The 14,627-nt window shown below is 56.4% G+C and overlaps 1 protein-coding gene across 2 annotated transcripts in view; it reads left to right on the top strand.

Moving 5' to 3' along the window:
• CACNA1B (calcium voltage-gated channel subunit alpha1 B) overlaps positions 1–14,627 on the top strand; it is a 201,545-nt gene that overhangs the window by 152,153 nt on the left and 34,765 nt on the right. For both annotated transcript variants that reach the window (XM_057721006.1, XM_057721007.1), the window contains exons 31-36: positions 107–190; positions 6,553–6,558; positions 9,956–10,072; positions 10,692–10,757; positions 12,062–12,153; positions 14,112–14,256. In XM_057721006.1, coding sequence (XP_057576989.1) covers positions 107–190; positions 6,553–6,558; positions 9,956–10,072; positions 10,692–10,757; positions 12,062–12,153; positions 14,112–14,256 — 510 coding nt within the window. The remainder of the gene's footprint in view (positions 1–106; positions 191–6,552; positions 6,559–9,955; positions 10,073–10,691; positions 10,758–12,061; positions 12,154–14,111; positions 14,257–14,627) is intronic.

Raw genomic sequence — 14,627 nt, 5'->3', positions numbered from 1 at the left:
GCGCCTGCGTCCACGCGCCGTCTTCTTGACTGGAGGCCCCTCCCGCAGCTCCTTGCTGGCACAGCCCTCACCTGCCCCGGCACTGACGGCCCTTCTTTCTCTCCAGAACTATTTCAGAGATGCCTGGAACGTCTTTGACTTTGTCACTGTGTTGGGAAGTATTACTGATATTTTAGTAACAGAGATTGCGGTAAGTAGCATCTCCCGCCCCCTGCAGGGCCCCAAGTGGTTTCCTTCCAGACCTGCTCCCTCATGGAGCCTCCAGGCCCTGGCGGGGTCAGCCCCTCCTCTGGAGCAGGGCTCCCCATGAGCTCTGGCGATGGAAGTTCCTCTCCAGAGGCGAATGTGGGGATGCATTTGGGGGTTGGGTATCCTCTTGGCAGATGCGTTTTCTTGGATAAGAAATTGGTTCCCAGAAGGTCCTCCAGGCTGGTGGCCTGAGAGTCACCTGGGAGCTCCAGGGTAACAAGTAACCAGGAAGATAAGGATCGTCTAAATTTGTATGTGTCTGACACGTGTGCATCTAACAACTGGTGCCAGAAAGATGCAAACTAAAACCAATAAGAATTTAGAATATTTTAAAATATCAATTTTGTTTTGCATATACATGTGTGTATGTGTATACATGCTGGAGATTCTCATTCTTACTAAAATACCTGGATTATATCTAAAAACTGACTGAGGGCGAGCACATGGACTTGTCTCAACACATTTGAAAGAGTCTGAGTCATAAAGCAGTTTTCTTTAAGCACAGCGTGCTAGGTTAGAATTAAATGGCAAAAACCACGTCTGTTTTTCTTAGGTTGAGTTCTCTAGGAACAGACACAGAGGTGCGGGTTCTTGTAAAAGTTATTTGTTAGGATGTGTTCTGGGGCGGAACGCGTGGAGAGAGGTTTAGGGAGGTGGGTGGGGAGAGAACAACCCGAGGTACCGACGGTCCAGCCGCGCGGCAGGTGCGTCGGTTCGTCCCCCAGGGGCTCTGGACACGGCGTGGGTCACACCTCAGAGCTGCAGGGTTCTCATCTCTGTGCCCACCCGTGCTCGGCTAAAGGCGGCGCCTGGGCTGTCGGTTCCCAGACACCCGAGTGCCCTGAGGGCAGGCGAGGAGACGGGGGTGCAGGGCGGGGGCGTCTGCTCGCAGCCCCGGCTCCCCCCGGGCTGCATCCATACCTCCCGTCAGGTCTCGTCACTGTCTTCAGGATGGTGCTGGTCACAGCCTCTGGAAGGAGAGGGCTGATGGGAGGAGCAGGGCACCTGCTGCCGTGCTGGGGGGCTGCGTCATCTCCAGGGTCCCCTCACCTGTGCCCAGCCCTCTGCTGCTCTGGCTGCTGGTCGTGCCAGGGGACCCAGCCCTCCATGCTGTGAGGCCCAGGCCCTGCTTGCTGTACCCTGTGGGGCTTTGGCTGCTGTGATGGTCCAGGCACAGTTCAGACTGGTGCCAGGAGCCCCTGAAAGGCCCTGGGAGCCCCTTGATTTCCAGACAGACTTCTCCCTATCCCTGTGCGGCGGCAGCTCTGCCCTTCACACCCTGGCCAGTGTGTGCTCTTCCTCCACTTGCTCTGAGTTGGTGGCATGTGGAATCCCCAGTCAGTAAACCTCTGACGCTAGTGCATCAGCAGAGGCAGGCCTGCACCCAAGATACGAGGGATCACCGTTAAGACACTGCTGTCTCCAGGTGAAAGGCTCTCAGGTAGGCAGCTTTCCACCAAGTGGCTGGGTGACAGCTCCAAGTGTGGTTCCCTGTAAAGGCCTAGAGGTGGCCTCTGCTCACCGTGGGCCGGTGTTCGGAAGTGGCCACAGCTGGATCAGTCTCGCTGGGCACAGCCTTCCTCTGCCGGCACCGTCACTGCTGTCGTGGGTCTGCCGTGTGTGCACGGGCTGGGAGGACAGAGGCTTGCTGACGCCTGCCGTCCACATAGCCTGAGCCATGTGGGCTTTTAGTGCCCTTAGAGCCATGGGTGTCCGGGGTGGACGTGTGAGAGCGTGTGATCCGTAGACCTGCACGTGGTGCCCATTCCCAAGTCTAGCGGTTGTCTCTGCCCCAAACCTCCTTCCCTCCAGAGGCCCAACCAAGCTGTAGCCTGGGCCTTGGGCCCTGTGATCCTTACCTCGGGCAACTTCTTCCTGCACACACGCACACACGCGCACACATGTGCGTACACACGCACCTGCACACATGTGCATGGAGACATGCACACATGCACACACACACGGACACGCGCCCACACACGCACACACACACGTGCACACACAGATGCACACACGCACACACATGCTCTCTGTGGTGGAGCGGGCACTGTCTCTCAGGCCGACCCGCCTGGGGCTCTGGTGAGGCCGGCGCCAATATGTTACGCCGACCCCTCAATAACCAGGTTTGAGATTTTGCTCCCGGGATCGTCCCTTGGTGCGTGGGGGGGGGGAGCTGTGGAAGAGACAGCGGTGCCGCCGTGGTGAGGGGTGTGGGGGCGGGGCTGTGCCCCTGGGCTCACTCCGGTGTGGCCCCGCCTGTAGCACTTCCGTTGTGTACTGGGTTGTTGCTGGGCCGGCAGCACGTGGCTCGTGAGTACGAGTCATCTATGGGTAAAACCTAGAATAATCTAAAACTAATTAAACGTGAGACTGCTCAGGTAAGTTTACTGCATTTCGTTACAACATCCACAATCCTGACAGGAAACCTAACGAGGTCTGTGTGCACGGTCTCTCTGTGGAAAGTTACTAAACTTTATTGAAAGATAGATGGAGTTATATATCATGTTAGGTAATAAGTAGTGACAGTGTCGTAGAGATGACAGTTTCTCCCAATTGATCTCTAGATTCAATGCAACTTCAATAAAAATACCAATTAATTATTTTGTTTTTCTTTTTGTTTTTTGTCTCTTTGTTTTGGAATTTGACAAGTTGCTTCTAAAATTTATAAGATAGAGCAAAGTCTCCCAAACAGCCAAGATACTTAAGAAGAAGAAGAAGGTGCTCCTGGGGTGCTGTGGGAGGAAGGCTGCTCCTGCCAGTGAGGAGACTTCCTAGAAAACTCTAGCATTTTAGACTGTGTGGTGTTAGCACAGGAGTCGCTCCAGAGCCTGGAATCAAACTCACGTGTATGTGGAAGCTTGCTGTGTGATTGTGCGGTGGGCGTCACTGATGACCAGTATAGGGAAAAAGGGGAATTGGATGTTGGTTCATACCATTCACAAAAATACTGCAAATAATGAAAAGACTTAAAGAGATAAAATTTTAAAAACTCTTAGAAGAAAATACAAGAGATTATTTTTAAGACCTTGAAATAGGGACTGATTTGTTAAGCAAAATATATATAAAGCAGCTGTGACTGGGAAAAAAGTTGTATAAAATAAAGTTTCTGTTCAGCAAAAGGAGGAAGGCCAATCCACGAGCAGGGAAAGGATATTTGCGTCACCTTCCTTTACTTATACATTTTAAAATATTTATGCAGTACCTGTCGTGTGCTTAGCACTATTCTAAGTGCTGGGACAGAAGATGAAAATCCTCACTCATTCTAGTGGGAAAGACACACGGTGTTAGAGAGTGACCGGGGAGAAGGCATAGCAGAGGGTGTGTGACACACTGGGAGGCTTCGATTGTGTGTCACCGAGACAGTGACTGCAGGTCAGGAAGTCTGGGCTTGCGGGGAGGGGGAGCGGCTGAGAGCGCATGCAGAAGGCCCCCGCCGGTGAGGGAGGGGTGGGCGCTGCAAGGGGAGGCCTTGCAGTCAGTAAACCTTAGCTTTTTTCCTGAGTGAGATGGGAGGATGTGGAGGGTTTTGTGAAGAGGAGTGACCCGATCTGGCTTTTCAGGCCACGCGCCTGGCAGCGCTGTTGAGCATACTGTGCAGGGCACAGGCGGAGGCAGCGAGAGCAGGCAGGGCTGTCTTAGCCGGGTTCCCCCAGAAACAGACCCTGAGGCAAGAACGTGGTGTAAGTCCTTCAATAGGAGGCAAGTGGGGGTGGGGGTGGGGGGTGGGGGGCGGGCGGCGGCAGGCGGCCCACGAGAGGTGCTGTTGAGTCAGCCACCGTTGCTGTCCCAGGGTAGTCCCTTCTGCCCCTGTCGGCCACAGGTTGAAGGCTGCTGGGGAGAGGGGGCCAGAGAATTGTTTCTTCAACAGTCCAGCCTTTATTAACTTTAGGGCCTGGGAGAGCTCTCAGGAATGAAGATGTAAGGGCTGACAGCTGGGTTTTGGGCCTTGGGGGATGTGTGCGCGGCCGAGCATCCCTGCTGTGAGTGAGGAGAGGAGCTGGGAGCTGGGACGCGGGGAGACATTGTCGAATTCTGGGCGTCAGTTCAAAGTAGAGCTGCAGATGGGTCAGATGTGGCTGTGAGAGATGAGGCAAGGATGGCATTGAACTTTTTCATCTGAGCACTTGGAGAAGTGGATTGTCATTCATTGAAAGGCAGAAAATGGTGAGGGACAGGTTTGCTGAGGACAGTCCGGCTGCACTTTGTCCATGTTGGAGTTCAGTCCTGCTGTCCTCTCTGGAGTCATCCCGCTGGGAGGAGGGCAGCCGGAGGAGACGCAGGCCAGTGACACGAGGCTCGGAATCGTGAGCCCTTAAGGTGAGGCGGGATGAGATCCACAGGGGAGAAGAGCGTGAGGCCAACACGTGGTGACCAAGGCTGGTGGGCAGAGGCCTTCTGGGCTCCCAGTGGAGGTTAGCGTCCGGAATGTGCAAAGCCCTTCTGTGAGCGGAAGGTACGGTTGGGCATCTTATAGGGTAGAAAACACACGTGGCCACAGAAAGATGCTCAACCTTACTTGTAATCAGAGAAATACAAAGCGAAACAGTGCTAAGATGCCACCGCTTTCTCAAGCTGTGGGCAAGGACGTGGGCGCTGCTTCTGGGTGTCCGTCGGCTCAGGTGGGGCGTGTGCGTACCTGCACCCTCCCAGGTGCCTGGGCAGATGAACCTGGAGGCGTTTTTGCACTGATGTTCATGGCAGCATTTGCAGCAGCAGCAGAAGTGGTCTGTTGACACAGTGGATGACATCCTTACCAAGAGGATGCGTCTCAAAATCGGTGTCTGCTCAGAGTCAGAGCACAGGTTTGCCTGAGCCCAAGAGGGGTACGTACAGTCTAATCCCATCACAGAGTCAAGAACAGGCGAGTAGAATGCATTTCAGGTAAAACAGTGAAGGAGAGCAATTATTAACAAGAATTAAGGGTAGTTACTGCATTCAGGGGAGAGAGAGAGACAGGAAGGTCTTCCAAAGTAATGGTGACATTCTGTGTTTTAAGCTGGATGATGAGCATATAGCTATTTTATTACCTTTATTTAAAATACGTATGTGTACATATGCTTACATGTGTTTGTTTACGTGAGGTGTTTCGTGGTTTTGAGAAGTTAATGATCGGAATAATCCAGGCAAAGAGCTGAAAGCTGCCATTTTAACCAAAAAACAAGGTGTTCGTTCCACCAGCTGCTGGCCTTGCAACACTGCCCGGGTTCTGTCCCTTCACTGTGTGCTTCTCACCCAGCAATAGTTCCCCAGTGTGGTTTCTGACAGGAGCTCCACCTCCTGGGACACGGGGATCTCTGTTCCCCCAGATAAAGGGTCCAGACACTGGGCTCCCAACTGCAGGGACGTAGCCCTGGGGGTTTGGGCATGTGTGTGCCCCTGGGCAGAGGAGCGATGGCTTGGAGGGCACCCACAGGAGGGCAGCAGGGATGCCCAGCGGCTGTGGCAGACACGCTGTCTCCCAGGGCCACCTCCCCGCAGAAAGGCCCCTCAGCTGCTAGGAACGCGAGGGAGGGCAGCGTGCAGATGTTTGAGACCTTAATCCCAACAAGCCCTCCGGGGCAGCCACCATCAATCCTGGTTGCCCAGCAGGGCTGGCGGGAGGGCTGAGAAGCCACTTGGTCTGAAAGCTCCGCTGCCCTGGCCGCTAGTGGTTCCAGAGGGCAGTCTTCACCCTGTTCTGCCTGGAGGAGGAAGGATGAAAGGAAGCCATCCTGTGGATTTTGGTGTCTTTTTTCTTTCTCCATTTGTAGTCACTTCACATGTTACTTTGTGGATGTACTTTTTTTTCCTTAGGCAAAAATGAGTGTCAGTTCCCACCCCCAACTTAAAAATCAGCGTAGAGCAATAGTCTTTACCAGGGTCACAGAGAGAAAGCCCTCCAAGCAAGCATAAAACTGACATTGATTTCTTTGCCTGGAAATAAAAAAATAAGTGTCTGTGAGTCATCTTTGGATTTGCATTACAAACAGAAATGCAAATGACGCCCCTGTGTGCATAACCTACAGATTTCAAGTGTGTTTTGATTTGGTGCGTTTTAAGCAAACTATGCAAAGTTGACCAAAATCCTAAAAATTTCCAGTGAAGTGTTCAGAGTTTGAGTTTTTGCTTGTGTTGATGACTCATTTTCTCTTTTGTTTTCTGTTTCTGTTCTTGACTTACCTTAACCTACCTGCTGACTCACGCCACCCAACCAACATACAATGCGAAAACCATGTCTCCGTCTGTATGTTGCGCGCCTGCTGCTCAAACATCCCAATTTGTAAATAACACGCAAATATCCATCCATGAAAACATCACATATAGGAGACGGTTGGTTTCATGACTTTAAACAGTTCTTAAAACTGCTTGCTTGGCTTGCTCTGCTCCCCTCCCTTCTGCTTCCTGTCACCCCTCGCCGCGGCCCCCCTGCGGTCAGAGCCCGGCTGCACCCGCCCCCCTGCCTCTCATGCACTGTCCCTGGCGTCTGGGGTCCAGCGGGGGCTTCTGAGGGGCCCCCAGGGACCATTTGCTTACAGGACCTGGCCTTGGGCCAAGAGCGGAGGTAGGGGCTTCTGAGTGAGAGGCAGCTGAGTGTCGACACTGGCTCAGAACTGGGGAGGTTCCGCAGGACGTGAGTTTGGGCCTGATCCCCGTAGAGTCCATGGTTCCTGCTGCACAGTCTTCTCCCTTCTGCTCTGTCTCCATTGGCCAGCAGGTCAAGCGGGCTTGGCTCTGCCCAGCGGCCTCTGACAAGGCCTCCTGTAGGGTCCTTCCTGGGCAGACCTTCCCTGGGGGCCTGGCCGGGGGGCGTCGGGCCGGGGGGATCGGCCGGACTGAGTGGAAAGAGGGGCTCTGCCCCAGGAGGCAGCAGAGGGCTGGGCCTTCACCGTTTGTGCGTGTGTGCCTGGTCAGCGAGCGTGTGTGGAGCCCGTGCAGGTGGTGTGGATGGGGCCTCCTTGCGGGTCCTCAGGAATACCTGAGGGGAGAGCAGAGATGCTGGGAGCAGGCCGGGCCGAGGCCGCAACTGGAAGTTCACGCAGAGCAGCAGATACTTGAGATTCCTGCCACAGAAAGTGAATGTTTGTGATAAAGCGTTTCATAATCAGAGCAAAAAAGCTTGAGTTTTGAGAAAAAGCTGTTGGGCTACAGAAATACCAGGCCATGTCTTTGGCACAGGCTCTGCTCCTGTCACCAGGCCCCTGCTCAGCCCTTCCCGTCCAGCCCCCTCCGCGCCCGCCTCTGCCTTCACGTCACCGCCCAGCGTGCCGTGCGCCTGTGGGGCCGGCGGGCTTTCTCTCCTTTTTCTCTGTCTCTCTGTCCCGTGCATCGTCAGTCCCCTTGAAAACAAAGCTGAGTAGGAGAGCAGCTTGTTCCAGCCACTGCTGCACCTCATCCCCGGCACGTGTGCGGCCCTCCCGGCACGTGTGCACCGTCTGAGGGGGAGCCCCTCGTTGTGCTGCGACTCTGACCAGAAGCAGTGATGCACTCAGACGCAGGAGATGTGAGCCGCGGCCTGGGGTCCGTTTGCCTCTGTGGCTGGCATTTCAGAGCTCGGTGCACTTTAAGTTCCTTTTCTCGAGGATTCTTCGCCCCGGGCATGATGTCCTAACGCCTCCCTCGTGTGGAGGAGGAAGCTGGCGCTCAGTGCTGCTGGGGACCAGTGTCCCCTCGGTGTACATCAGCTGCCACGTTGAGGGATGTGACGCTGACCTCTCCTGGCTCAGACGCAGGGGCACTAAGGAGGGACCTGGCTTGGAAGCAGGTGTGGCTGTTTGTGGGTGCAGCAGAAACCATGGACTCTGTGGGGACGGGGCAGCTTGCCTCCACCTCCAGGGGGTTGGCCGGAGCCAGGCGTGACCGTGCTCAGCCAGGGGAGGCCGCCGTGTGCTTGCTGCCCCCGCTGTCCCGCACGCAGTCCGCATGGTGTCTGGCAGCTTGCAGCCTGGGTGCAGCCGTGGCGCGCTCAGCCCGTCACACTGTGCTTGCAGCGTCTGTGGCCACCGTCACCCTCCACCCTCGCGACTTTCTAAGGCTGTCTGTCAGCAACCCCACCCTCTCCTCCATGCCCACTGGAGCCCAGAGGAAGAAGCCTGGGAGGAGGGGTGAGACCTGGGTCTCAACGGAAAGCAGTAAGTGGCTGGCTGAGCCCTGCATCCAGTGACTTGAGTGAGCCGCGTCTCCCTGCCCACTCTGGCATCCGTCCCATCTTTCTTCCCAGAAGCCTGTGTTTCCCCCCAGTATTTTCAGGAAACCTTGCCTGTGCCACCTTGCTTTGGCACGGGTCCCTCCAGACCCACCTGCACAGGTGATTTCAAGGTGGGAGGCAGTCCCTCCTGCTGCTGTGCTCTGTTGTCTTGTACAGGGGGTTCCCTGGCACTGCAGACAGTCCCCCTTCTGTCCCTGCGCCCCTCCTCCTGAGGGCCTGTGGGGGGTTTGATGCAGAGGGTGGGTGTGTCTCCTCCACCTCGTCTGCCCCTGAGCTGCTCTTTCCCCAGCACGAGCTGCTGCGGGAGCTGCAGGCGAAGCAGTGCACCCTCCGGGTCGGACCGCAGTCATGCCTCCTTGTGCCTGCCAGCGGCCCCTCCCGCCGTCCCGCAGGGTAGCTGTAAGTCAGACCAGCAGAGACAGTCTAGAGTCCCCGGTGGGAAGCAGAGAAGCCAGCCCCTGACACAGGCAGGTGAGGGGTGGAGTGAGGCCCATCTCTCCGCGGACGCCAGGCGGGCAGCCCTGGAGTGAGGACGCGGCTCTGCCCAGGCTCCGCCCCCTCCTGCACGCGCCTCCCGCTGCCGCCACCTCTCTCAGCACCTGCGCTCTCTTCTCTGTGGACCACTGACTGGCAACACAGCGTGTCTAGCCTGAGCTGCTCGCATATTTTAAAACAGCAAAGTGTGAGGAAGCTGCCCTCAGGCTGCGTGTGGGCACCTGGTCTCTAAGCAGACAGGGCAGGAAGCCACCTGGGCCCACCAGCACCCCTGTCTGGCCGGACCCCCAAAAGGGCTGTGCCAAGAATTCAGGTGCCCCTGGGCCGGGGTGGAAGTCTTACTCCCAGTTCATCTGTGGGGTCCAGAGATTCTTGGTTTATCCTGTGCTTGATTTCAAGCCCTGTGGGTGAGGGAGCAGTGCGAGATGTCCCGGGTTCCCTGCAGCAGACACTGGTTTGTGGGCTGCAGAGGTGGCTTCCCTGGCGTGAGCAGCAGGACTGACACCACCTACACCTCCCGTGGTGACTTGTCTGCAGGCACCGGTCCAGCCACAGAGGAAGTGTCTGCCCCTCTGCTGGGCCCTGGGCAGGCAGGGACCTTGCTGGCCATGTGGGAGACAAGGGCGTGGCCACTCAGCCTCAGGAGAGGCAGCTGCCCGGCCCCTGGGCTGCTCGGCTGTGTCCTGCGAGAGGCAGTCAGTGTTGGAGGCCTGGCCACAGGCAACCTTCCGTTCCACCCGGCAGCGGGGAGCTGCTTCACAGGACTCTTCTCTGTCCCTCCCTGTGGAGGGAGTTTCTCTGATCTGCTGCATGAGAAGTGGTTTGCGATGACAGCTTTCCTTTTGGAAGGTTTTCTGGTGGCTGATTGCTGCTTAGACTGTGAAGCGGTGACTTTTCGTTTCAGTCTCTCTCTTCACCCGCTGTTCTTCTGGACGCAGCGACGTGGGGAGGTGGGTGGGGCGTGGCTGCCCTGCGCCCATGGGAGGCGGTCTCCGAAGGTCAGAGCGCAGTCTCTCTTCCTTGCAGAACAACTTCATCAACCTCAGCTTCCTCCGGCTCTTCCGCGCCGCCCGGCTCATCAAGCTGCTGCGCCAGGGCTACACCATCCGCATCCTGCTCTGGACCTTCGTCCAGTCCTTCAAGGTGAGGCCGGCGCAGCCGGGCCCCTCCCCCATCGTGCAGGCTCGGGGGCTTCTGCTGTTGCCGCCAGAGGGCCCCCCTTGGGAGGGCCAGGCGGGTGCCCACGCCTCCCGTGGGCCCTGCTGGCCTGCGATAGTTTCTAAGGACACTCAGTTTTTTTGGTTTTTGTTTGTTGTTTTTTTGTTTGCTTTTTGCATTTCATACATTCACAATGTTGTGTAATCATTACCGCCATCTACTTTCAGATCATTTCATCACCACGAAAGGAAAGCCCACGCTCACTAAGTAGTAATTCTCTGTTCCCCCCGCCTCCAGCCCCTGGCGGCCTCAAGCCTGCTTTTAGTCTCTCTGAATTTGCCTGTTCTGGGTATAGCACGTGAATGGTACCGTAGCATCTTGTTGATGCTCACAGAGGGCTGAGGTGGCTTTTATGACTCGATCTGTAGATGAAGAAACTGACGGTCACTTGGTGAAGGGGCTTGGTGGTCCGTGGGTTGGGTCTGCAGTCCGCTGGGCCCTGTGTGGTCCCGGGGACCCGGCCCCCGGCCACCCTGCAGATGAGGCGCAGGGAATGGGGCGGGCGGCCCTCCCGGAGCTGAGCCGGCCCCCCGTGTCTCTGCAGGCCCTGCCCTACGTGTGCCTGCTCATCGCCATGCTGTTCTTCATCTACGCCATCATCGGGATGCAGGTGGGTGTCCATGGCCTTGGCGCGTAGCAACGTTGCTTCGAGCCAGTGCCGTTCTGAGCACCGTGTGAGGTCCATCCCCGGAAAGGCTGTGCTGGGCTGAGGCCCGGCAGTGCCACCCTTCGCGGGCAGGCGTGCGGCCCTGCTCTCGCGTGGCATCCTGCTGGGCGGTGTTAGGGCGCTGGTGGGTGTGAGGGCCTGGGTGCTGGGCCCCCACGGTGGCAGAGTGTGGAGCACATCCGCATGGTGCCAGGCAGCCTGCAGCGCAGCAGCTGGCCATTCTCATCGCCCCGTAGCACTTCTAAAGGACAGGCTTCCTGGTCCTTTACAGAGATGATAGGATTGAAGGAAAAAGTCGACAGGATCATGCCAGGTCTCTGTCCTGGTCAGAATTAGCTTTATTTTATCTTTATTTTGCCAAAGAACACTTTGTCAGCTATTTGAGAAACTGGTTAAAAGGTACAAAGCAGTGTCCCAGTTATGAACCTTTGGCATCTGGCTGCTTTCCAGGAGAGTAGGGATGGGAGATGAACTCAAATGGTACAGTGAGAGGAGACAGTGTTTTAAAGGGTAGCTGACAACTGATTTTTAAACTCTATTTTAAGGGATTGAAAAGTTCTCTTGCTTAAAATTTGCTGAGGTCTGATGTTCAGACCAAATATGTTTTTTTCTTGCTTTGGTCTGTGGACATACAAAACGTATGTCACTGATGTTTATTTTTGATGGATATGTGATAATTCGTACATTGCCAGCTGGATTCCAGATTGTAAGTTACTTAGAGTTAGGGACTCATTTGCATTTCTAACCCTGAAAGAAAGAAATGAAAATGGAAAGAAAGCCCCCTGTGACGTTTGCACAGAAGTGTAAAAAGAAACTTTCAAGTGACCTGTCGGAATATCAGTATAATTACTGCTTTGGAGTCATTGATGAGAGAATGAATTTTAAAACGCTTCCCTTCTTCTGTTTAGCAGAGCCCACCGAAACGTAGCTCTGGGTCTCCCTTTTACGAGTCGTGCTAGTAGATCCCTGGACAGGCTCAGAGCCAGAGCCAGCGCACGCTGGGCTGTGGGGCAAGGGTACATTTGCCTCTGCAGAGGTTTTTCCTGCCCTGGGAATGCACAGACTGCTGGAGCTGGAAGCTCTGGCCCTCCGGCCCCAGCAGCAGTGGTGGTGGCCTCTGTCGGGGTTCTCTGGCCAAGGGCCGCGTCCTGTCACGCGTGGGTCCTCACGTGCACACGCACCGTCGCCTGCCCGGCCGCAGCGGGAGGCCCAGCAGCGTCGGTCTGCAGCCCTCTTCTGCGTTTCAGGTGTTTGGAAACATTGCCCTGGACGACGACACCAGCATCAACCGGCACAACAACTTTCGGACGTTTTTACAAGCCTTAATGCTGCTGTTCAGGTGTGTTGTGGGGAGGTGGGTCCGGGCTCAAAGGCTCCTTCGTTCAGGATGGGGCCATCCCCCAGCCCTGGGCACCTGGCTTCTCCGCAGTGGGCCTTTCCAGTTTCTCCTCTCTTTCTGCTGGTTCTTTCCTAAAGGCTCCTAGGCTTGAGGACAGTCTGAAGGGAAGCCCCTGAGGAGGTCAGCCTGAGAGCCCCGGGCCAGGCTGACCTCCTTCGCCTTGTCTCTGCTCTCAGGAGGCAGCCGAAGGCCTCCAGCGGGGCTGCAGCCCGAGAGGTCTGGGAGGACAGAAGGTGTCCAAAGGGGCTTTCTTGTTGTGCCAGCCCCACGCCTGCCATCTCCTCGCCTTAGTGATTCCGGGGGTCTGTGGGATCAGGAGAAGCAGGGGGGTGGAGAGCTGCTGTCGACGGTGTGTAGCTGCTCAGTGACCCGGGGAACCCAAGCGGCCGGAAGGGCCGGTCTGAGTGCACCTCCACCTGCCTCCGTCGCTCAGGGAGCTGCTGTTCCCGATGCCCCGGGGTGTAGCCGAGGGGAGCGGCAGGCAGGGCCTGGAGGAGCACCGGCCTCCCTGTGAAGGTGTGTGCGGGACCGCTCCCGAGCCGCTGCGCGCAGGCGTGGACACCCGTGGCCTTGAGAGTGCACTTGAGGGCAGAGGCTGGAGGGCTGAGTATGTCTGCCTCATTTACCATGACCCTAGGAGGGGAGAAAAGAGCTCTTTGTAGTGATTTGTGGTGGAGGGTTCCCCACAGCCCACGCTGCCTTGGGCCCTTTCCTGAGGTTGCATTGCTTGTGTCCACTTTTGTAAGTGCATCGGGTGGGCTGCTGCCAGGCCCGCCCTTGGAGACACCCAGCACAGTGGACGCTATGCAGATGCGTTTTGGTGACACGGGACTTCTTCTTTACGTGGAGGGTGCGCTCAGACCAGGCTTGCGTCACTGAGCTGCCTGGAAAGAGTTTTCTGACTTGTTCTTTGCATCAGATGAACAGGCATCCTTAGGCTTACACTTTCCCCAGGTAATGTCTTTCCTCATCTTGGTGTCACACGTGGGCAGCTTCATCATTCAGGCCTGGCACAGGCTGAACGGGCCATTGTCAGTAGGGAGTGGGCCCAGCTTCTGCCTGGGGTTGACCACACAGGGGCACAGTGGGGACCCAGGCCTCTGGCCCATCTGCAAGTCTGGTGCACATCTGGCCCCCGGTGCTGGCCTCATGCGCGAGAGCAAAAGTGCATGCAGGAGGGGCCTCTGTAGTAGCTGCTCAGGGTGAAGGTGTTCTTGACGTGTTTGAGAAAGAGTAAAAGCTGGGGTGGCTGGAGTGGAGTGAGAGGGGACCATGATGGGGGTGAGGTCAGGGAAAGGGCAGGCCACAGATCCTCAGGGCTGTGGGCGGTCATGTGGATTTTAACTTTTGCAGGGAGTGAGGGGGTCACTGAGGGGGTCATTGATCTGATCCGCTGGGCTGCTGGGCCAGGGAGTACGCATCCAGCTGAGAAGCTGCTGCAGCAGCTCAGGAGTGATTGTTGCTCAGCCCAGGGAGCTGTGGCTGTTAAGAGTCTGGCTGTTTTTGAAGGTGGATGAGCTGATGATCAAGACGTGGTGAGAAAGGGAGGCAAGGATGACTCCCACATCTTTGGCCTGGTGGAGTCACTGTGTCCTGAATCCAGAAAGACTGGGTGGCACGTGCTGGGGAGGAGAGCAGCGTCCGTGGAGCGGAGCTCACCGTGGTGCGGACGTCTGCGGCCGTGGATGCTTCCCCATAACTAGTGCTTTCCCAGTTACGATCGGCCTGGAAAGCGGATGCCAGAGCTTTCTTTTTAAGAAGCAGCATCTGTTACCCAGACCTTACACATGTGCAAGATCGCTGTGGGAAGGAACCCAGCTCTCTTGAATTCCCGGGCTGCCTCCCAGGCCCGGTCCTGGGCCTTCCTTCCCAGGCCTCACGCTCTGCCCTCTTCTCAGGAGCGCCACGGGGGAGGCCTGGCACGAGATCATGCTGTCCTGCCTCAGCAGCCAGGCCTGCGATGAGCTCGCCAACGCCACCGAGTGTGGGAGCGACTTCGCCTACTTCTACTTTGTCTCCTTCATCTTCCTCTGCTCCTTTCTGGTGAGTGCTGGACACTGTGCCCATCCCTTCGCCTGCATCTGCCTGTCTCTGACCACCTTGGGTCCACCTACTCCCTTGCTGGTTCCTGATTTTGATCCATGTTACACGGAAGCTGATTCCATTTTGATGGTCCTTGTTTCCTCAGAGATGAGGACCTCATGAATCCGGAAGGGACCCACTCAGTAATGAGCTCCTGTGGGCCTGCCTTTACTTCGGCGGAAGGGGTTTTAGGTTTCCATGGGGCAGTTGTAGAAGGACTTGTACCACAGTGATAAGATATGAAGCAACAGCACTCCAGCAGCCTGCCGGTGGCCCATGAGCTACAGAAACTTGTGGGGTCAGGTTGGAGGCGTCCGTGGGCCAGGTTCCAG

The sequence above is a fragment of the Hippopotamus amphibius genome, chromosome 2, assembly GCF_030028045.1.
Source record: "Hippopotamus amphibius kiboko isolate mHipAmp2 chromosome 2, mHipAmp2.hap2, whole genome shotgun sequence".
NCBI classification, from domain to species: domain Eukaryota; kingdom Metazoa; phylum Chordata; class Mammalia; order Artiodactyla; family Hippopotamidae; genus Hippopotamus; species Hippopotamus amphibius.
Note: the sequence above shows the minus strand (reverse complement) of the source record. Positions and strands in the feature narration are given on the sequence as shown.